This window comes from Aquarana catesbeiana, linkage group LG08, assembly GCF_042186555.1.
Source record: "Aquarana catesbeiana isolate 2022-GZ linkage group LG08, ASM4218655v1, whole genome shotgun sequence".
Classification (NCBI taxonomy): Eukaryota; Metazoa; Chordata; class Amphibia; order Anura; family Ranidae; genus Aquarana; species Aquarana catesbeiana.
This window is the reverse complement of record NC_133331.1, coordinates 2783540-2805977: the sequence shown is the minus strand read 5'-3', so window position 1 is coordinate 2805977 and position 22438 is coordinate 2783540. Positions and strand designations below refer to the sequence as shown.

Here is a 22438-nt window from a genome sequence, read left to right as displayed (position 1 = left end):
TCAATGATCCCAAAAAAAGGTGTTAAAAGTGTCTGACCTGCCCAACGCAGTCCTGCTAAAAATCACAGATCACTGACATTACTAGTAAAAAAAAAAAAAAAAAAAAAAAAAAAAAATCCATAAATATCCCCCATTTTGTAGACGCTATAACTTTTGTGCAAACAATCAACATATGCTTACTGCGTTTTTTTTATCAAAAATATGTAGAATATATACTCGGCCTAAACTATTGAAAAAAATTTTTTACATTTTTTATTTTTGGATTATAGCAAAAAGAAAAAATAGATCTTTGTTTATAGCGCAATAAATAAAAACCAGAGGTGATCAAATACCACTAAAAGAAAGCTCTATGTGTGTGTGTGTGTGTGTGTGTGTGTGTGTGTGTGTGTGTGTGTGTGTGTGTGTGGGGGGGGGGTGTAGAAGAGTATTTTGTCTGGGTACATCGTCGCACGACTGCGCAATTGTCAGTTAAAGTGAAGCAGTGCCGTATTGCAAAAAATAAAAAAATGGCCTGGTCGGGAAGTGGGTAAATCCTTCCGGGGCTGAAGTGGTTAAAGTGACCTAGTTTTGGATAGTGTGTGGAAAGGTTGTATCCAATTTTATTGATGTCCGTTTGGAAGATTTTTTGTTTTTTTTATGGTTGTCACAGACAGAAAATCTGAAGGTTTAGGATCTCAGAGTATAAGAGGGAAGGGGAAATCTCACTGAGGACATGTTCTGGAGCAGTGGTTCTCAACTCCTGTCCTCAGGGCCCACTAACAGGCCAGATTTTAGGTATTACCTTGGGGGGAGATGCAGACTAGAATACGGCAATCACTGAGCAGCAAATGATCTCACCTGTCATGTTACATAGTATAACTGTATTTCAGTCATCTTGCAGACCTGGCCTGTTAGTGGGTCCTGAGAACAAGGTTGAGAATCGTTGTTCTAGACACAAAATGTTAAAGAATTTCCCCTCACTTACTGCATTCCAGGGTGACAAAAACCTAACAGAGGTGGTAATCCTCCCACGTCACACAAAGCTGGAATACCTGATGGTTGAAGTTTTGCGTTGTACACCCTCCAGCACTTACCTTGGACTTCCTCTGCTTGTTCTTTCCTTGTTTCTCAGCTGCTTGTTCCTCCCTCACCAGTCTCTGCCTCCTGAGCTCTGCACTGACAGTACATTCCAGATACACCACCAGCTGTAAGGCCACATCTCCCGCTAGAGACAGCAGGTGGGTGAGGAGGAACGCAGGAATCAGCGATTCTAAAAAGGAAAACAACAAAGTGAATAAAAACCAGCTGAACTGAAATAAATAAATAGCCTCATCCAGGACAAAACGAAATCAGTTTCAGCAAACATGGACTCCATGGGTGACATATGTCAATGTGCCTTGGGCTTCCTCTTAGGGGGATGTTCTAACGAATGTTTACTTTCTGGTCTCATTCTTTCCTTTCTGCTCTTCTATTCCCCGCCCCCCCCACCCCCTTTCCTTTAACCACTTTGTATGCGGGACAATTCTGACACTTGGCTCCAACATGTAAAAATCAACTTTACTAGAAAATTACTTGGAACCCCCAAAATCGCAATTTTTTTTTTTAATTTTAGCAGAGGCCCTAGAGAATACAAAAAATGATTGGTGTTGCAATTTTTAAATATCACACGATATTTGCCCAGAGGTTTTTCAAATTCAATTTTGGGAAAAAAATAAACAAAAAAAAAATAAAAACCACACAAAAAAAACTAAATAAATAAACCCCAAATTTTTTTAATATAATGTGAAAGATGAGGTTACGCCAAGTAAATAGATACCCAACGTGTCGCGCTTTAAAAAAATTGCATCTGCCCGTGGAATGGCGGAAAACTAGGGCGCTTAAAAAATGGCCTGGTCATTGATCAGCCAAATCTTCCGGGGCTGAAGTGGTTAAACAGATTTTTGGACAGGATCAACTTCATGACCTCTGTTATTGAGCAGTTGCAGCAATGGGTATTCAAATATAAGCCCCTTGGCAGTGTTATAAGTTGCTGGACAGCTTGGATCAGGTCCTATACATAGAAATCCCAGAAGTCATTGGGGGAAGTAGGCCTATCCAAAAAAATTTATGACACACCCCCCCCCCCCCCCCCATTTCTGGTCCCAGAGCAAAAGACCCGCCTCAGCTTTGCTTGCATCCTCCTCTTCCTCTCACCTTCTTGGTTGTTAAACTCCTGCAGGACCTGCTGGCTGCATCTCTGTAACACTTCAGCGCAGATCTCCTCCGGCTCTTCTGCCATTTCATACACCAACCTCACAGCGGTCTCTTTGAAGGGCAACCAGTACGGGTTCTGCTGAGCGATCCCTGACATAGAAGAAAGCAGATCCGAGACGACATCAAGCAGACAGAAGTATGAAGAGGTCAATGCATTTCTCAGCTACACTCGGAATACACAAATCACAAGAATGGATTTTGGTTTGCTGGAAAGAACACTGGGGTTGGAGGGATTGGGGGTATACTACCACCACACAGTGTTTGTGGGCACAGGGAAAATATACATTTTAGACAAATGGAGTACGAACATCCAACAATCCATTCTATGGTTAGCCACGTCCCGGGCCACAAATGGGAGCGCATGTGGTTTATCATTGTGTTCAAATCTTCTCAAGAAAACGTGGCAATTACTAATACTTACCTGTCCAGCAAATACATTCCCCACTAGGTTTAAAGTGACACTGAAACACATACTAAAAACACATACCTGTTTAAAGTGGAACTACACAGCATCCAAGACCCACAAACCAAAAAAACTATTTAATTCATTTTATTATTCAAAGCAAACTGTTCAGTTTTCAGTGAGTTTCTATGCTGAGCATGTGCAGAGCTGCCACCACAGCTGCAAAATCCCTGGATGAATTGGGGACATGGACAAAAGAGGGAGATAGAGAGCCGCAGGATCAGCCAGGGTTTTTTTGCAGAAAAATATATATATTTTTTTTTTTTTTTAAAAGGGACAGTTTAAAAAAAAGTTAAATTACTTTTATTGCCATCACAAGAAACAAACATCTCTAATGACATTAAAACATGACAAGTCCTCTTTATGCAGAGATCTTGGGTCAAAAAGACCCCACATCTCTCCTCTACAATGTAAAGTATCAGATTTAAATAAAATAAAAAAAAAAAAAAAAGAAGGAAGAGGAAGGAGGGAAGAGGCTTTGTTTACATCAGCAGTAAACCGGAAGCTCCGGTCCTCCTAGGCCATAGAGATGAGCGGAGGAAATCTTTCCTCTGCTTATCTCTATGGCCAGTCTGTTTGGGGCCCTGTAGTTGGGTTTTACCAGGTTTTGGCACTTCTTGCTGTGCTGCCGACCCCTCATGAGTGCTTTAAGACATCCCAATCATCCTGGATATGTAGAAACTGACCTGTGATCCAAGTTTGAGAATTTAGGATTTTGGTTACTTGTAAAATCCTTTTCTTGGGAGTACCTAACGGGACACTGAGCCATCGCCCCTCGTCATATAGCTTTTCTTGCTACAAACCGGAGGCTGCACTATGCTGGAAGGGTTCATGCCTGGATTTGGGAGCCTGGATTTTCATTTGGCCAATGCCATTTACCTGTAGGTGGCAGCATAACCCACCTGATATTTATGACAAAACCCTGTCCTGAGCTCCAAAAAATTATTTTACAGGTAAACCAGAAATCCTTTACATTGTGTGCTTGTCCATTTGTGTTTAAAAAAGTGCCTTTGTCATTAGAATACGCAGATAAGACCTATAAAAAAAATAAATAAAACAACTCTCATTTTAAAGAGGAGTTCCACCCAAAAGTGGAAGTTCCGCTTTAAGGACTCCTAACATGCCACATTTGGCATGTCATTTTTGAAGGGGGGGGGGGGGGGGTACCTAGTTTTGATAGGTACCCAGCTCCCACTTCCACTTGGGCAATCCTAGCAGAAACCCCCCCCCCCCCCAATCTTCAGATCCCATTAGATTGCCTGGCCATTGAGAAGGCGCATGTGCACCCAGCTGTGGAGGCACAAGTGATGCCGGAGAGAGCCGAGGCTTCCGGCAGCCACATTGCTGGACCGTGGGACAGGTGAACGTCTGTTTATTAAAAGTCAGCAGCTACATTTTTTGTAGCTGCTGACTTTTAAGAAACAAAACCGAGTGGAACTCCGCTTTAAAAGTAGAAGACAGGAACCAAATACTGCATTATAATTGGCTTACAAGACTCTACTTGATTGGCAGTAGGCATCTTGTGGTTTCAGTTCTTAAGACAAGATTTGAGACAGTTTCAAAAACACCTTCAATAGGACCCCAGTTTGCGCACACACACACACACACACACACACGACTGCAGAAATTAGTTTTAATTAAGCCAGCCATGCTCGCCGGGAAATCATCAACAGGGACACAAAAGTGACATCACACACGTGGCTTCCGAGTCAGGAACAAGACAGGGAGGAGAGCGGACATGTGTCAGCTGCCCTCTACCCTGTGGTGCCTGCTATGCCAGTCCATAGTGCACACATAGCAGGGGGCACACTTTACCTGTGTGTGGAAGCAATCAGATGGCAGTGGAGCCGCCCAAATGCTTCCACCTGACAAGTGAGCCCTGCTCCTAAATGTAGGAGGAAAAAACAAAAAACAAAACAAACTAAACACTAGCTGCCCAGCACCCAGAACGGCATGTCCCAGGCACTGGGCGATTCAGATTATGCATCCCTGCAACAGTCAATGGACTGACAAAAGCCCAGGCGCCAGGACGCAATTTCTAGTCCCCATTGTGACCCAGGGATTTGTCGAGCCCTGATTTAAGCAAAAAAAAAAAAAAAAAAAAAAAAAAAAAAAAAAAAAAGTCAAGCCTTACCTCCCACAACAGCTTCTTTCAGGTTTTGGAATAGACGATGGTCATTCGGAAGGCGAAAAGGTGCCGATTTTTTACCAATGGGAGACTGCAAAAAAACAAAATTATCTGATATTCCTGGTAAAGAGACTTATGCCAAGCCATTTATTTCAAAAACAATCTTCCCATAAGATTATCAGGTCAATTTACAAAGTATAAAAAATAAAAAAGTAAATAAATAAAAAACAAAACCACCACATACATGTGCATCAGATTATAGCAGCACCCAGACCTATTCAAGAATGAAGAGCCCACAACCCGCCAGATATATATTTTATCTCATTTTTTTTTCTTTTTTATGAGAGATTATATATTTTCCTATTTGAGGAAAGGATTTCTGAAATACTTGCTGTATTAAAAAACAAATCTGGAGGGGGGTTTGCTGCTTCCACTTGCACGTCCCTCACTACACATTCACAGGTTTAGACCAACCTTTTGACTTGCTGAAATTTTCAGGATACAGTTGCAGACGTGTTGAGCGAGCCGATAATCCTTCTCCCCATCCTGGGCCAGGCCCACATTCACCAGAGTCTCTATATTACTCAGCACAATTTCCGGCTGACCCCTGAAAAGGAGTGTACACCAGTAAAGGGTACAGAAAGCAGCTTCTAAAAAACGTATCAGATACCGATAACCAGGGACTTACCGAGACATCATCCCCAGCATCATGACGGCAGCTCGGCGCTCCAGGTCAGAACAAGGAGACTTGAGAGTAAACTTTTCCCAAAGTAGCTGGGGGACGGCGGGGTGGATTTCCCCCTTCTGCACAAACTCCAGAACCTACCAAAAATGAACATAAAAGTAGGGCTCATCTCCAATATAACCAAACCCAATCAGGACCAGAAATGGTTCCTACTCACTATCTCCTCCAGAGACTGGATCACTCCGGCAGAGGAGTCCACCATCAGCAGAGAAAGGTTCCGGATCAGATTTTGAGCTCTCACCCTACAAGAAAAGTTTTAAAAGAAGTTGTCTGGATTCAAAATATGTAGCCAATTATCGCCCATAAAAGAGGCTCAACACTCGCCTGTCCCGGCACCAGTTCATCTGATCTTTGTTCTGTTCAACAGATACCCCAAAGAAGACTTCCAGGAAGGTCAGATGCATGCACCCCCCCACACAGCTGATCCTTCTGTCACACCCTTCGTCACTACTGCAGCAAGGTAAAGCCCCGTACACACGGGCAGAGTGTTGGGAGACAATACTGACCGACATTCTGCCCGTGTGTGTCTGTCTGTTTGACAGAAGCCAGCCGCAAGCCCAGCTTCTATCAGGTATACAGGAAAACCAGCAGCCGACTCCGGGTCACCCCCCTGTCAGAACACAACAGCTCGGAGGAGATTGCTGAACTAACCTTGCATGGTTAGTACAGCAGCTCCCCACCAGAGCAACACACACACACACACACACACACACACACACACTCTTCCGGGTCAGTAGAAGGAACCAAACTGTCCAGCGTGCAAAGCAGAACTCCTCCCAGAACCGCACAGCGTGCAAAGCAGAACTCCTCCCAGAACCGCACAGCAGAACTCCTCCCAGAACCGCACAGCAGAACTCCTCCCATGTGTGGTTTGAACACCATTTTCATATACTGGCACTATTCACGTATGCGTTTGCTTCTGCACGCGAGCTCGGTGGGACAGGGCACATTAAAATTTATTTTTTTAAAGAACGGTGTAAAAATTTGTGTTACGTGTTCCTATTACAAGGGCTGTAAACATGTAAAATATAAACATCCCTTGTAAATAGAAAAAAAAAAAAAAAAAAAGTCTCTTTAAGAGCTATGGGCGGAAGTGACGTTTCGATGTCACTTCCGCCCTGCAATGGTATGGAGCCTGGTGGGGGCCCCATCTTCCCCTCACTCGTCTCCATACCACAGAGGGAAGAGGAACCGATCGCCTCCGCTGGCGGCGATCACTTTCAGACCACTTTTATCTGAAAGCGGACCGCCCGCTGAAGAGGATACCGAGGTTATGGTAGTTAGCTGCTGCCATAACAATGATAGCCCTCTTCAAAGTACCGACGTATAACGACGGCGGGCGGTCCGTAGGTGGTTAACCCCCTTTACTGCAAAAGGTTTATAAAAAAAAAAAAAAAAAAAAAAAAAAAAAAAAAAAAACACAACACCACACACTCCACAAAACAGCAGATGGGGGCGTCAACAATTTCCCTCCTACTGACGTTTTCTGGAGCATTTTGCATGAAGAGGTGGTGCATTTGAGTGCGGCCATCCAGAGTTCTTTTGCTACAAGACTCCATTATTTACGGATCTTTGCTAAGAAGTCCATAGGTGGGAAGGTACAACAACATTTGCCGATGTAAAGTGTTCCTTGGAGTAGCCTTTATAAGTCTGAAGGAAATCGGCTCCTGCCGCTGTCCATCACAAGGAGGGAAGGAAGAGGGAAAAGGAAGGCCACTTTAACTGCACGTCACATTTAAAAAAAGACAAATAAAACAACCAATGAGGAGTAGGGTACCCTCCCCCACTATGTGGATACATAGAACAGCTAGATTATAAATGTATTAGTCTCTCTCTGCCCATGGACAGCCAACAATTCCACACGGTCAGAACTGAACATATAAAAAAAGATGGCTCTGGTATTCTTCTGACTATAGTTGGTGGGGACAACCACTTACCTTTCAGATTCGGAGCCAGAAGAGAGGTAGAGCTGGCGGTAAGCACCCACCACCGCATCACGAACACCAGGCTCCTTCGACCAGATAAGTGGCAGCATGCGGCGTACACCAATCACAGCCTGAGGCACCCCGAACTGTGACACAGTGACAAAGAACTCAATGACTTCCTGTACCACTGCAGAGAGGGGGAAGAAAGGTTTCCAAGCTCAAACCATTGTAAAATCTGCACATCTTTCTGTTTACAGTGAATCTAAAAAACACACCACAGGAGGAGATCACCCGCACAGCACCTTTCCAAAAATACCCCAAGGCCCTCAAAAGCCTGTTGGCAGGTTAAGCTCCATATGAATGTCTGTAGATCCCAAAGATCAATACAGGGGCGCTGGAAATGGGAGGGGCCAAAACTACTTTTACACAAGGGGGCCGCACCAATGCGCTTTTGTTTCCTTCATATGGGTCTTGCATTTCCACACAAGTCTGTGGGAAGGCAAATCCGCTTGTTACGGGACACAAAGGCACCCATCAATGAACTGATCTCAAAACATTTCAGACAGACTTAAAAAACGATCCCATCGATACAAGCCTGGGTGCAAGGTATAAAAAAAAAAAAAAAAAAAAAAAAAAGCCCTATAAAATTCTACTTTTGTATAATACAACATTATATATTTAGTGTCTGCATTTTATATTGTAGTTGTGTATTAAAAGCTTGGCCAAATCCCTTCTTCGCACGTACCGGATGACGCCGCTTCATACATCATCTTGCTGATGACATCGATGGCTTCCTCGATCTTTAAGGCAAAATAGCGAGCGTCTGTCAGGTACTGGACCAGCATCTCTTGCTTGCTCAGTTCTTGCTCATCCGGAGTCTCTTCAGAGTCTTTGCTTTCTCCGTCAGGGGGAGGCAACTGCTCCTCACTTGGTGGGGATTCCAAATTCTTGCCCTTTGCTGCTCAGAAAAAAAAAAAAAAAAAAAAAAAAAAAAAAAAAAAAAAAAAAAAAAAGGGGGAATCACTAATAGAACTCCAATGCTTGGAACCTTTCAATGCTATATGACACGAGCAACACAAACACACATTAGACAAGCTTGCTTATATATGGACAACTCCTATCACAATGCGCCTACAATTCTTGGGGAGAGAGACGAGATATTCCGTTTTACAGTCATCATTGTTCATGACCTAAAAGACTTTTTTTTTGGGGTGAAGGAGCAATGACATGGAACACCCAAAACCATATAATGAGCAAATCTACCAGGAAACGTCACGTCATTACCTTCCCTGTACACAAGGATGGGATATAGGGATGAAAGGGAAGGAAGGGATATGAGAAAGTGGCAGTGTAACCTATCAGGAATGAAGTAGGCAGGGCTGACACCAAAAGACCTTGATGGGAATTTATTAACACTGGAGCAGACAAAAATCTCAAGCAGCTGCTCATGGCAACAATTTAGGGTCTAGATTCTACTGTCAAAGCTTAACCACTTCCTGCCCGGCCTATAGCAGAATGACGGCCAGGAAGCGGTTCAGTTATCCTGACAGGATAAGCCGCGATCACGCGCCCGTGGGAGTCCACATTGCGGCGATCGGTGGTGTGTCAGTCTGACACATCGCATCACCGATCACGGTAAAGAGCCTCTGACGGAGGTCCTTTATCACATGATCAGCCGTGTCCAATCACAATGTAAAACAGGAAGAGTCACTTATCAGCTTTTCCTCACTCGCGTCTGACAGATGAGAGCGGATCCGGTGGCTCTCCTGACAGGGGTGGGGGGCTGTGCTGATTGTTTATCAGCGCAGGCCCCCCCACGGGTGCCCACAAAAGGTATGCCACCCTAGACAACCAGGGATATGCCAATCGGTGCCCATTAATAATGCCTGCCAGTGCAAACAGTGCCACCCATCAGTGCCGTTTATCAGTGAAGAAAACATTTTTTTTTTTTTTTTTTTTTACAAAAAAAAAATATAAGTTAACAGAAATAAAGAAATTCTCAAAAATGTTCGTTTTAAAAAATTTGTCTAGCAATAAAAAAAAAAAAAAAAAAAAAAAAAACACGCAGGAGAGATCAAACAACACCAAAATAAAGCTCTATTTGTGAGAAGAAAAATGTTAAAAAAAAAAAATTTTGTTTGTGTACAGTGTAGCATGACCGCGCAATTGTCATTTAAAACGTGACAGCGCTGAAAACTGGCTTGGGCAGGAAGGGGGTGTAAGTGCCTGGTATTGAAGTGGTTCTAAAGACCAAAGGATTTTTTTTTTTAAACATGTTGTCTATGCATTGAGGTAAATAACACCCCAAACACCCTTCTGCATGCAGCCCCCTCCCCCATACTCATCTGAGCCAAAATTCAATCCAGCACTGTGCATGAGCAGAGGCCCTTTTTGTCTCTCCCCTCTCATAGGCTCAGATAAAGCAGCAGAAGCCAATCAATCAGCCAGTGAGGAGAGAGCGGTGGCGGTCCCCCCCCCAGTCATGCTCTGTGTATCAATGGACACACAGAGCAGTTCGGGATCGCTCAGCAGGAGAATAAGCCCAGAATGCCAGTGGGTGACCCCATAAGAAGAGGATCGGTGCTGCTCAGTGCAAAACCATTACACAGAGCAGGCAAGTATGATATGTTTGTTACAAAAACCACGCACACACACCATGGATCCTTTGCAAACCACTTTAAACACTTGACCTTTGAAAGGTTTACCCCCCCTTTATGACCAAGACATTTTGTGCGATACAGCACTGCGTTACTTTAACTGACAATTGCGCTGTCGTGCGACGCTGTGCCCAACATTGATGTTGTTTTATCCCCAAAGAGCTTATTTTTTGCAGTGGTAAAAAAAAAAAAATAAATAAAAAAATAAATATATATAATTCAATTTAAAAATATTTTAAAAATAAATTACATTTTAAAGTGCTTTGAGTAAAAATCTATTTAAAAGATGGTTTTCTATTTAAGATACATTTAGTTTATTTAGCATGAAATGGCGCCGATTGGCTCTCCCCGTCAGCACGAACCGAGGAAAGCAGTTTACCGGCACTTCCTGGTTCACGCGATGATCAGCTGCTATTGGTCACAGCTGAACACGTGGTAAGAAGCCTCCGTCAGAGGCTCCTTACCACGATCTGAGATGCGGTGTGTCAGACTGACACACACCACCGATGGCTGTGGGCGCGTGCCTCGGCATGTTATCCGGCTGGACGTCACATGACATATTAGGTGAGGGGCCAGGACGGTGGAGGAGACCATATAGACCAGGGATATGCAATTAGCGGACCTCCAGCTGTTGCAAAAACTACAAGTCCCATCATCCCTCTGCCTCTGGGTGTCATGCTTGTGGCTGTTAGTCTTGCTATGCCTCATGGGACTTGTAGTTTTCTAACAGCTGGAGGTCCACTAATAGCATATCCCTGGTATAAACGCTCATTGAGCAGCTGCTGATACATTCAAGGATATGAGCCTATTGGAGTGGATTTCTTTATATCTGTTTGCTGTAGATTAGTGCGCTGGAAGGAGAGCGAGGGGATTTTTTTTACCTTAATAAATCTTTGTTTAGATGATGCCACACTTAAGCCTCTTTTTTTTTTTAATATTGAATTGAGGAACGTACCAGTGGATTTGCCTGGGGATCCTACAGACACCATCACACTTTGAGCCCAGAGGTGGGTCAGCTGCTTTTCCAGACCAAACTAAATTGCGCGGTCACATACCCCGAGGTGAGTGAAGTCACTGCATCTGTGTGTGGAGCTCCAATACAGTCATAATATTGGATTATCACCACTTTGACCGTGGACTTGCTTAATACAGGGGCTTTCATCACCTTCCATTATATATTTGTTTGTTTGAAGCAATGTATTATGGTTTATCACATTTCAATTGCCAATATACATGTATGAATTTGTTTATATATTTTGACACTTTAAATCAGGGGTGTCAAACTCAATGTCATTGTGGGCCGCATCAGCATTACGATCGCCCTCAAAAGGGCCGGTTGTATCTGTAAGATTGGATGTCCAGCACATCTCCCCCCCTTACATTAGAAATCAAGGACCCCCCCCCCCCCCCCTTCTTACATCACAGTGCACCCCCTTTCCTTATGCTGCTGCTGGGAAGAAGCTGCATGCATTGCTTGAAAGCAGAAAGTGATTCTGTGTACACACAAGCGGACTTTCCGGCAGACTGGACTCCGGACAATTCGATCGTGTGTGGGCTCTTTTACCCAAAAGTCAGACGGACCTGGAAATAAAACAGGTTTCAAATCTTTCCGACGGACTCGAGTCCGGTCAAAAAATCCGCTCGTCTGTATGCTAGTCCGACGGACGAAAACCGACGCTAGGGCGGCTATTGGCTATGAACTTCCTTATTGTAGTCCGGTGTACGTCATCACGGACGAATCAGTCGGACTTCGGTTGAACGTGTGTAGGCAAGTCCGTTCGTTCGAAAGTCCATTGGACCAGTCCAGGTCGAAAAGTCCACCCGTGTGTACGCGGCATAAGGGTCTGGAGGAGGACCAGAGGAGGGCTGGAGCTCTCCTGCAGCTGCAGGAGAGGTGTGAGGGCCACAGGAAATGGCCTGGAGGGCCGGATTCGGCCCACAGGCCTTGTGTTTGACACCTGTGCTTTAAATCATTAATGTTATAGTGGTTATATCATTATGGTGTTGACACCTTCATACAGCGCTGCAATACTTTGGATTAGGTCATATGACGCCCAGTCAGGATAACAGAACCACCGCCCGGCCGTCATTCTGCTATAGGCCAGGCAGGAAGTGGTTAAAGGGATAAAACATGGAGGGGAAAAAAAAAAAAAAGTGGTTTTTAATTTTTACCTTGACGTACTTTAGGCAGAAATCACGTATTGTTGCACATAGTGATTTTTAGTAATCTGGGTTACCATATAGCGGTGTTTAGCTCTACAAACTAAAACCCAATATAAAGAAGAGGCTACCTGTGAAGATTTGCTCCAGAATCCCCAACACCGCTTCATCCTCGGCATCTTCACCCACTCCGAACAAGGAATCATCCGGGAAGCTCGATATTCCTTTCTTCACCAAGAAGATGGCGTGTCTAAAAACCAGGCAGAGATTGAGAAAAGGAACGACCCACAACAACGCAGGAGCCAGAAATCCCCCCCCCCCCCCCCCCCCCCCCCCCCAGGTCCCCCCCCCCTCCCCCACCACTGACTTGTAACTGGTGTTCTTCAGGAGATGCAGAACACGCTCGTGTAATTGCTCGATTGTATCGATTTCTTCATTGTTCTCATCTTCTTCATCACTCTCCTGTGCGAGGGTGTGTAAAGTTTCCTTTAGTTCAGGGAGCATGGCTTCCCATTCTTCCTCCGGAGAAATAACTACCACTAAATAATTAAGAATAAAAAAAAGGGAACCCATTTTAGAGAAAGCAAATAAAGAGGGAAATACACCGCTGTGTAAACATTTTATAACTTGTTCACCAAACGCTGATCTGTAAACCGCCCTCAAAGTTTAGATTTGATCGTATTGTTATCAGGGATTTCCAAGACTTCAATATCACCTGCAGGTTTCCTTCCTGACATCTCATGCGGAGTAGCGGGGTAATGTATGTAATGGTTTGTGTGTGGAAGCCCCCCGTGAAAGAGTGCTGGCGTCAGGATCCCCCTCCCATTACATTCAAAGAGCATACAGTGTGAGATGTTTGGGTTTTTCCCCAAGTAGCTCCAACAGCAAATTCTGGGCTTTGCCAATTAAATATGGTGGAAGAAATCGGCTTTAACAAAGCAGAGAAGGCAGCTCTAAGTGCAGTAATAAAATACTTTAATGACAAGGAAGGGTTAAAAACTTACAAGATGGAAGTGAAAAACGGGCTTCATCAATGGATCCATAACATCAATGCCTCCTGGGAGTAAGGACCGCTGCAGGTGGAGGTTCCAGCCGACCAGCGGTGGTAAACGTTAGTTCTCGGATCGAAAATGGAGGGCTGTGCTGTCAGGACTGGCGTTTCGTCAGATTAGGCGACCCATCAGATTTTGTAACGGAAGTGAGGTTCTGTCTCCGCCATCTTGCTACACCCTGCACTCCTCCACAGTATGGATACAGTGAGGAGGCGGACATCTTGTTACACCCACTGGAGTCTTGCATTTCACACTAACAGTAAACTCAACTTTATATAGTGAAATTCAGTATTGGGAAATCCGTCACACTGTTTTGATGTTGAATTTTAAAAAGCAGCGGCGTTCTCACAGGTTTGCAAATCTGACAGAACAGAAGGCTTGCCGCTGCTTTTAAAATTCTAAACAGTCAAATTTTTAAATCTCGCATTTCACCTTATGAGCTCAGTTTACTGTTAAAAATAAGTGTGAAATGCAAGACTTCAGTGGGTGTATCAAGACGTCCGCTTGCCGCCATCTCACTGTATCCTTACTGTGGAGGAGTGCAGGGTGTAGCAAGATGGCGGTGACAGAACGTTACTTCTGTTACAAAATCTGATGGGTTGCCTAATCTGAAGGAATCCAGGCAACCCGGAAGTGACATCAAAGTGGGCAGTTCATGTTTCAGAGCATGCCCAGTGGCTCCTTCAACACATGTACCGCCCACTCTGACGTCACTTCTGGGTTGCCTGGATTCCATGCCGGTCCTGAAGGCATCCTGCTGGACATTATGGAACCATTGATATGCCCGCCCCCCAACTTGTGTTTTTAACCCTTCCTTGACATGAAAGTGTTTTATTACTGCACTTAGAAGCGCCTTCTCCTCTGCTTTGTTTTTCCTATTGGTGGGTGCAAAAAATTAAATCACATCTCAAAAGCCAGCCGCGTACGATTTGTTGAAGTCACCTTGTTAGTCAGAGCTCCCCATTCTCCACACTCCTTGAAGAATCGGCTTTTGCCAGAGAATACATTTGTCCCTATTACTCGGGTATTATTCCAGGCCTGCAAGTAAATTATCCAGAAATGGACGTCTCCTCACCCACCAACCCTGAAAGAACTGACAGCTCAAATCCTGCACTGTCCAGAGAGAAACTATAGTCTACCAACATAGAAAACACCCTACAAAATGTAAAAAAAAAAAAAGTTTGGGAGTTACGAATGGCTACGCCAGGCCCTGCCCCCAATCTCTTACACTACATCTGGCTTCTATCGCAGATAAAAGGGAATGTTCGGCATGTCGTATGCCCGAGTGTATTGACTTCCCGGGGTTGCCCATGGGCTGAGGTCAATGCTGAAGCCAATGATAAAAAAAAAAAAAAAAACCCCACCACACAAAATAAAATGTCATGGAATCTTTATATATTCGCTTTTATTGCCTGTAAAGCCCATAAATTATACATAGTGTTCAGAGTTGTGTATAAACACCAGACATGCCATCTCTACAATGCTTTATCACCACCTTATTACATAACAATGATACGGGAACCATAAGTATTTTTCTGATCTTTGTATTCAGATGTCCGGGATTTCTTAGCTTATAAGCAAAAAAAAATCAGTTTTTGGTAATGAGCACAATTACAGCTCTCTTGTAGAATGCTGGGAAAGCGCGCTTGTATATCTCCAAGTAACACAGATGCTGGTATCACATTGAGCTTAGAAAAAGCCCTTCTGAACAGGACCTGATCTATTTATAGTGTAACCGGGATAACAAGAGGGTGGTGGCTTTACAATCAGCCAATTACACTTGTATACCTTCAAAAAGGACCAAACACATTTATATCTACAAATAGAATTCCAGTAGTGACGTGTGAAGAGCCATGTGGGCAGTTTCCTGCGGAGACACAATGTGCTTCACATTGTGAACACTACAAACGTGGCTCCGATCAGGACCGTGTGCATATTCCCACTGCTATCATTGGTGTGAACTATACTCTACCATGGCTCGGCGAGCCATAATTTTGTACGGTTATACTATTGTTCCCATGTAACCAGATCTGTTTGCTGGGAGCGTAGATGCAGTTGCTATGGGGTGGCCAGTCTCTTGGTGAGGCATAGTGAACATCCCTTAAAGGCTCGTGTTTTATTTTCACCTCAATGCATCCTATGCAAAAAACATCTTGCAGTCACCGCCCCCCCCCCCCACTTTACTCACCTGAGCACCGAATTTTCAGTCCCCCTCAACAGGTTCCTGGCTCTTGATTGGATAGATTGATAGCAGCGCAGCCATTGGCTCCCATTGCTGTTACTCAAATGCAATGACGCAGGTGTTGGGGGGGCAGGGCAGAGTCCTGGATGCAGGCTCTATGGACACTGAATGCTGGACTTGGGAGGGCGCCCGCAAGGTGACGACCCTCAGGAGAGCGCTTCTCCAAGGGGGGGTTATCAAATGCAGGGGGGAGCCGCCGGGGGACCCCAAAAATGGATGGTCAGGGCCACTCTGTGCAAAATGAGCTGCACAGTGGAGGCAAGTATGACATGTTTGAGAGATATATATATATACATACACACACATATACATACACATATATATATATATATATATATATATATATATATATATATATATATATATATATATATATATATATATATATATATATATATATATATATATATATATATATATATATATATATATATATATATATATATACAGTGTATAATATATATATAAAAAATTAAAAAGTGATACTAAAAGGTTCGTTTAAGGGGCGAACAGATCTCTCGCGTCCACAGGAAGGTTCACGCAACCAAGGGCCCTTCACCGGTGTCTATGTGCGGACACGCTCGCATGAGTGAATTGCAGCAAGAGCTGACACTGCGGGACATCTGACAATATTCCAAGCATGCAACGTGCAGAGCAGGTTTCAAAAAAGTTTAATAAAGAGATCGGAAATGAAAATGGGTGCCGCTTGTCAAACTCTGAATGACGCAAAGTATTGCGGCATGTGAACAGCCCTGTCTGGCTGTTATTTTACAGTTCAGATGGGCAGCTGGTGGGGAGTGAAACTGTAGGCCAGCCACCCATTTTTTTACCACCCCCACTGCAGGTCTGCAAGAGACCCATTTTGAACACATTATTTCTAGTGCCAGGTGTTTATTTTCCATGCTTATTTCCAGACCAAGTCCAAATTATGGAGCAGAATTAAGCGTGGCCCTCAACAGTCCCAGTTTCTCATGTGGCCCTCTAGGAAAATTGCTCCCTCCCTGACTTTTAGGATGCAAAAAGAACCCGATCTGTATCCTTGTCTCATCCACACAAAACACACCACCACTCCCCACCTCTGTTCAGTCACATGTACCTGGGGGCTTAACACGCCTCTTCTCCTTAAGTTCTTTCAGCTTTTTAGTCTCTTTCTCTAGGGGCTCCTTCAAATCCACACTGCTGAGCTGTGATTGCAAAAAAATTTCAATTGGATTCCAATTACATACATAATCCACACCATCAGTATATACAGCAACATCATTTCTGACTATTACCTTACAAGTGAAAGGATTGTTGGCGAGGAAGGAGGCCAACACTTGAATGGCGCTCTTACAAACTTTCACCGACTTGTCAAACAGCCGACCGACCACCAGAGTGACCACAGCCTGGAAACGTGACAAAGGCAGAGCCTGGAAAGGACAATGAAGGGGGATCAGAATGAAGGTGAGGTATACCAGTGTTTCTCAACCTTTTACAGCGAAGTACCCCCGCAAATGTAAAAAAAAAAAATTCCTAAAGTAGGCGGCACCGATAGTTCCATAGTAGGCGAGGTTGAAAAAAGACACAAGTCCACCCTGTGTGTGATTATGTGTCAGTATTACATTATATATCCCTGTATGTTGCAGTCATTCAGGTGATTATCTAATAGTTTCTTGAAGCTATCAATGCTCCCCGCTGAGACCACCGCCTGTGGAAGGGAATTCCACATCCTTGCCGCTCTTACAGTAAAGAACCCTCTACGTAGTTTAAGGTTAAACCTCTTTTCTTCTGAGGGAGGAGCCGGATGTGGGCGTTGGTCGGATACCGAGGCTAGGCCTGTGTGGTCGGCCGCAGCTCTCCCAGCGATGCGAGTCTAGGCGTCTCCCCCCCCGTCCCCTCACTCACCCCTACGGATCAGCACGGGATCAGCTTGGTGGTACTGTCAAGCGGTGCCAAAGGTTCCCACGCTCGCCGACTCTTACTGTGTGCGGGAGGAACGCAGGGATGACAGCGACGGGCTCCAATGTGAACGCCTGCAATGTGAGTAACCCAGCCGCAATAGCCTGTAGTTGTTTTTAGAGGCGGGTAACCCGCAACTTGTTCCGCAATTCGTTTGGCTCAAGATAGTGCCCCCCACACCGCCCGCATCACCCGCGCCACCCGAGATTCGGTCCCCCCACTGGCCCCGGTACAAGACCGGTATAGAACCGGAATAGATTCACGCGGCTTGAGACGAGAGGACCCGGGAACGGGAGTGGAGACCGCGGACAGGGGGGGGGGCGGGAGCCCTGGAGCTCTGGCTTCAGGCAGCAACCACTATCTAATACATCCCACAGTTTGCACAGTAAGAAGTGGAGCTACCCGGTCCCTCTCAGGAGCAGAGAGACAGCCGGTGACAGTCTGTCGGTGGTTGTCATAAGAGAAAGGAGGAACCCCAGACACAGAAAGACACAGAAAGACCCAGCGGGTGATCGGAGCAGGGAAGATAAAAAGATGAAAGAGAATAAAGAGGACGGAAAATATTGAAGATACTGAAAGGCTAAGGTAAAATAAGAAAGGGGGAGAAGGGAGCCATCGAGAGCAACTACCAGGGTAAGCAGAAAACCGGAAAATTTATATACAAAGTCTCTGTTATGCTACTTGTGCAATGATGCCTGATAAGGCAAGGTTAAATCAATGAATACCAAACAAGTGCTGCCTGGAATAAGACTGTGTGAATAATGTTAAATAATGTTTGAAGGTCGCCTATAATGTTGCAATGATGCATTGATGTACCAGACTTTTCGCCGGTAAGGGCCACCTGGTGTTATATCTCTCCCTATTTAAGTTTGTGTACTACCAAACGCAAGTCACGACAAGAGAGAGGGAGGGGAGGGAGGAGGAAAAATCGATAGGGGACCGAAGTGGAGACCACAGACAGAAAATTTCCTTTTTTTTTTTTTTTTTTTTTTTTTTTTTTTTTCGTGGCCCTCCTTTGTCTAACGCAGTTCCACGCAAACGGACTATATAATTACTTCTTCGAACTCCTGTATAACGTGGCCTGGAGTCCTTCCCTGACGTACACCTGCACCTGCTTGAACATAGTATCAGTACATCGGAATACCCAAGGGAGGGGGGGAAAGAAGGGAAGAAGAAAGAGAAAAGGGGCAAGGGAAAACACTAGCAGGATACAAGGACAAGGAAGGAACTAAAGAGGAGTGGGGAAACTGAAGGCACCTAGCTTATAATTGTAACGAAAAGAGTAAAACCCTTTAAACTCTAACCACGTAAACATACCCCCATAAATACATCTGGCAGCACCAACTTCTTTAGTAATATCAAGGAACATAATATCGGGAATGAAAGGAAAATCAGCAAAAGGAATGTCAGCTAACCCACCCAGAACAAGCGCAAGTCCGGGAACGATCAGGAAGTATATGGTACCGGATACCAATAAAGAAAGTCCAGGCAAACAAACGGGAGCCAAGAGTAAAGCTCTTGAGAGCATGCCAAAGATGGGTACTAGAAGACAAATAGCAGAAATAGAGATCCATGCAGCAAACGACGAGACTCAAGATACAGAAACAGAAGACCCCCGAGAAAAACAACTACCAACCAAAGGCGAAATGGCGGAGATGTTCGCCAGGCTAGAAACCGCGATAAACGGAAAAATCGACTCCCTACGAGAAGACATGAACCAAACATTAAAAAGGGTGGAAGAGGTAGAAACAAGGGTAGATCAATATGGAATAGAGCTGGAAGATATCAGAAAACAGATAAATGAGGTTACAAAAACACAGAGGAACATCCAGTATAGACTGGAAGACCAGGAGAACAGGAGCAGAAGAAAGAACCTGCGAATAAGAGGACTACCTGAGGCCCAGGGAGAACAAGAGGATCTTCAAGCAAAAATGGACACAATCTTTGGGGGTATGATCACCTCACCTAATACAAACGGTAAAATAAAATTTGACAGAGTGCATAGGATTCGTAAGCCCCCAGAGATCAAGGGGGACGTTCCAAGAGATGTGATAGCAAGATTCCACAACTTCCAGGACAAAGAACTAGTGAAAACGTACATAAAAAAAATGAATCAAACGGCACGATACGGAGAGACGAATCTACAAATCTTCGCGGACCTGGCGGCCGAGACGCTGACCAGGAGAAGATTGCTGAAACCACTGCTGGCCCAGCTATCAGTGCACGGGGCTAAGTACTCTTGGGGCTTCCCAGCTTGTTTAAACGGGTTTAAGGAGGGCCGCTCGGCAACTTTGAGATTTCCCGAAGAAACTCAGAAATTTTGTGACCGTTTAGAGATCCCCCTAGTTGAAATCCCAGGATGGTGGGAAAAAAAAGGAAATCGGGATCCTACTAATGAACAGCAGGCTTGGCTGCCGGTGCTCAAAGTAAAACTGAGATAAATTGAGACAATTGGTCTTGCACTTGTAAGGCAACAGATAATTAAAGTGCGGTCAAATGGGGGGGCACTGGTGGGGGGGGGGGCGGGGGGGTGGGGGAGGGGGCGGACACAGGCCATCCCCCAATTGAGGGGGGAGTACCGGATCTGGGGACGCCTAACCCGAGCTTCACCTCAAGGGGCTTAACCAATGGGCCAGGCGGGGAGGATGGGCTCATGGTCGTGCAGGTCTCGGGGAGACCAGATTGCCCTAATAGAGGGGAGAAGGCGGGAGGGGGGGGTGGGGGTGAAGGGGGGATTCGGGGGGTGGGGGGGATGGGGCTGGGTGGGGAGGGGGGGTACGAGGGAGGTGATGGTGGGGTGTAGGGAGGAGGGAGGGATAGGAAATCTACCAGTAAGGCTAGAAAAGAGTAAGGTTGTGGCCCTAGGCTCCAGAAGGTGGTGCGTCCAAATACAACAATAGAGGTTCTTAAGATTATATCCTACAATGTACATGGTATAAACGCTCCAAGGAAAAGAGCGAATATAGTGTGCGAGCTGAGGTCCCTGGTAGCGGATGTGGTCCTACTTCAGGAAACCCACTTCGCAATAACAAATAAGATTAAGATAACTTCAAAAGATTTCCCCACATGGTATTACGGCGATTCCCCACTTGGACGAGCAAAAGGAGTTGCCATAGGGTTTGCCAGAGGTGTAAAATTTGAGTTAGACGAGAGCCGAGTGGACCCCGACGGGCGATACCTGTTCTTAAAAGGAAAATTAAATGGAGTAGAGTGCACCCTGGCAAACATTTATGGCCCAAATAAAAACTCCATCGGCTACCTTCTGAGGAGGCTAGCCGACTTAGTGGAATTTAAGAAGGGGGGGCTCATAATAGGAGGCGATTTTAATTTTTGTCCTGAACCAAAGGAGGATAGTACGTCGAGTGCACATGGGACTGGAATGAAATGGAGGAATAAGCTAAAACAGAAACTGCACCTATACCAATTGGTGGATGTATGGAGGTCACAACACCCTAAAACAAGAGACTTCACGTTCCACTCCCATGTCCACTCGTCATACTCCAGACTTGATTTTTTTTTAATTGAGCATAGGTGGCTAGAGGTGGCCACCCACACAAACATTGGTATAGCAACGTTCTCTGACCACGCCCCGGTAATGTTACACCTAAAGATAGGAGAAGCAAATATAAGAAACAATAGTTGGAGATTAAAGGAGGAACTCTTACACGATAAATCAATAGTAGAACGAATGAAAAAAGAATTAGAAGCCTATTTCAAAGAAAACAACACAGAAGGGGTATCGAAAATGACGGTGTGGGAGGCACATAAGGCTTACATAAGAGGTATCATGATAAAAGAAGAGGCAGAGAAAAGAAGGTCCACTAGAGAGAGGAGCAGGGCCCTGAGGGAAGAAATTAACACACTAGAACAGCTGCACAAGAACAAGAATGACAATAAAACCTTGCTAAAACTTAGTAGAAAAAGAGAAGAGATGAGAGAACTCATAGAGCACGAAACGAGAAGGACGTATAACAGAGTAAAAAAAGAAAGGTATCTTTATGGGAATAAACCGGGGAAACACCTAGCGCAGGTTGTAGCAAAAAAAAAATCAGCAAATTATATTGATAAAATACAAACAGGTCACGGGGAATTTGCATACAAATCAGTGGAAATCGCTAAGACTTTTAAGGATTATTACGCGAGCCTATATGATATAGGAACCAAAAATGACATCAATCAGAAGAGGGCTAAAATAAAAACCTATTTAAGAGAGAGCGGCCTAAAGAAAATCACAGAAGAACAAATCTGCCAGTTAGAAATACCCATCACGGAAGAAGAAATAACAAAAGCCATAAGAGATACCCCGATAGGAAAAAGCCCGGGGCCGGACGGTCTGACAATTCTCTATTACAGAGAATTTGAAGACATCCTGATCCCAAAAATGTGTTACCTCATGAACAGAATAGGGGATTCAGAGGAAATACGTCAAGAAGCCTTAGAAGCTACCATTACTGTTATCCCTAAGGAAGGGAAGGACGGAACGCTCTGCTCAAGTTACAGGCCGATCTCCCTCCTTAACTTGGATACCAAAATTTATGCTAAAATCCTCGCGGATAGGCTGAAAAAAGTTATGCAAAAAATAATACATTCGGACCAAGTAGGCTTTATCACAGGGAGGGAAGGGAAAGATAATGGTATAAGGACGCTGTTAACAATACAAGAGATGAAAAATCAGGGGGCCCCAAGTCTACTCCTGTCGATAGATGCCGAGAAAGCATTCGACAGGGTAGACTGGGGCCTCATGCAAGCTACATGGGAAGAAATCGGACTAGGCGAGAAAATGACAAAACGCATAAAAGCCTTATATACTAGACCTACAGCGAGGGTCAGGGTAAATGGGATACTGTCGGACCCATTCGAAATGTTCAACGGAACAAGACAGGGGTGCCCACTATC

At 44.7% G+C, this 22438-nt stretch overlaps 1 protein-coding gene across 2 annotated transcripts in view; it reads right to left on the bottom strand.

Annotated features, from left to right (window-relative positions):
- Positions 1–1073: 1073 nt before the first annotated feature.
- Positions 1074–22438, bottom strand: part of NCAPD2 (non-SMC condensin I complex subunit D2) — a gene marked incomplete at its 3' end in the record, with an annotated part of 53064 nt that continues 31699 nt past the window's right edge. For both annotated transcript variants that reach the window (XM_073595417.1, XM_073595418.1), the window contains 12 exon segments: positions 1074–1249; positions 2173–2322; positions 4830–4914; positions 5298–5430; positions 5512–5645; positions 5726–5810; positions 7506–7680; positions 8239–8451; positions 12442–12560; positions 12678–12849; positions 16701–16788; positions 16879–17013. In XM_073595417.1, the coding sequence (XP_073451518.1) occupies positions 1074–1249; positions 2173–2322; positions 4830–4914; positions 5298–5430; positions 5512–5645; positions 5726–5810; positions 7506–7680; positions 8239–8451; positions 12442–12560; positions 12678–12849; positions 16701–16788; positions 16879–17013 (1665 nt within the window).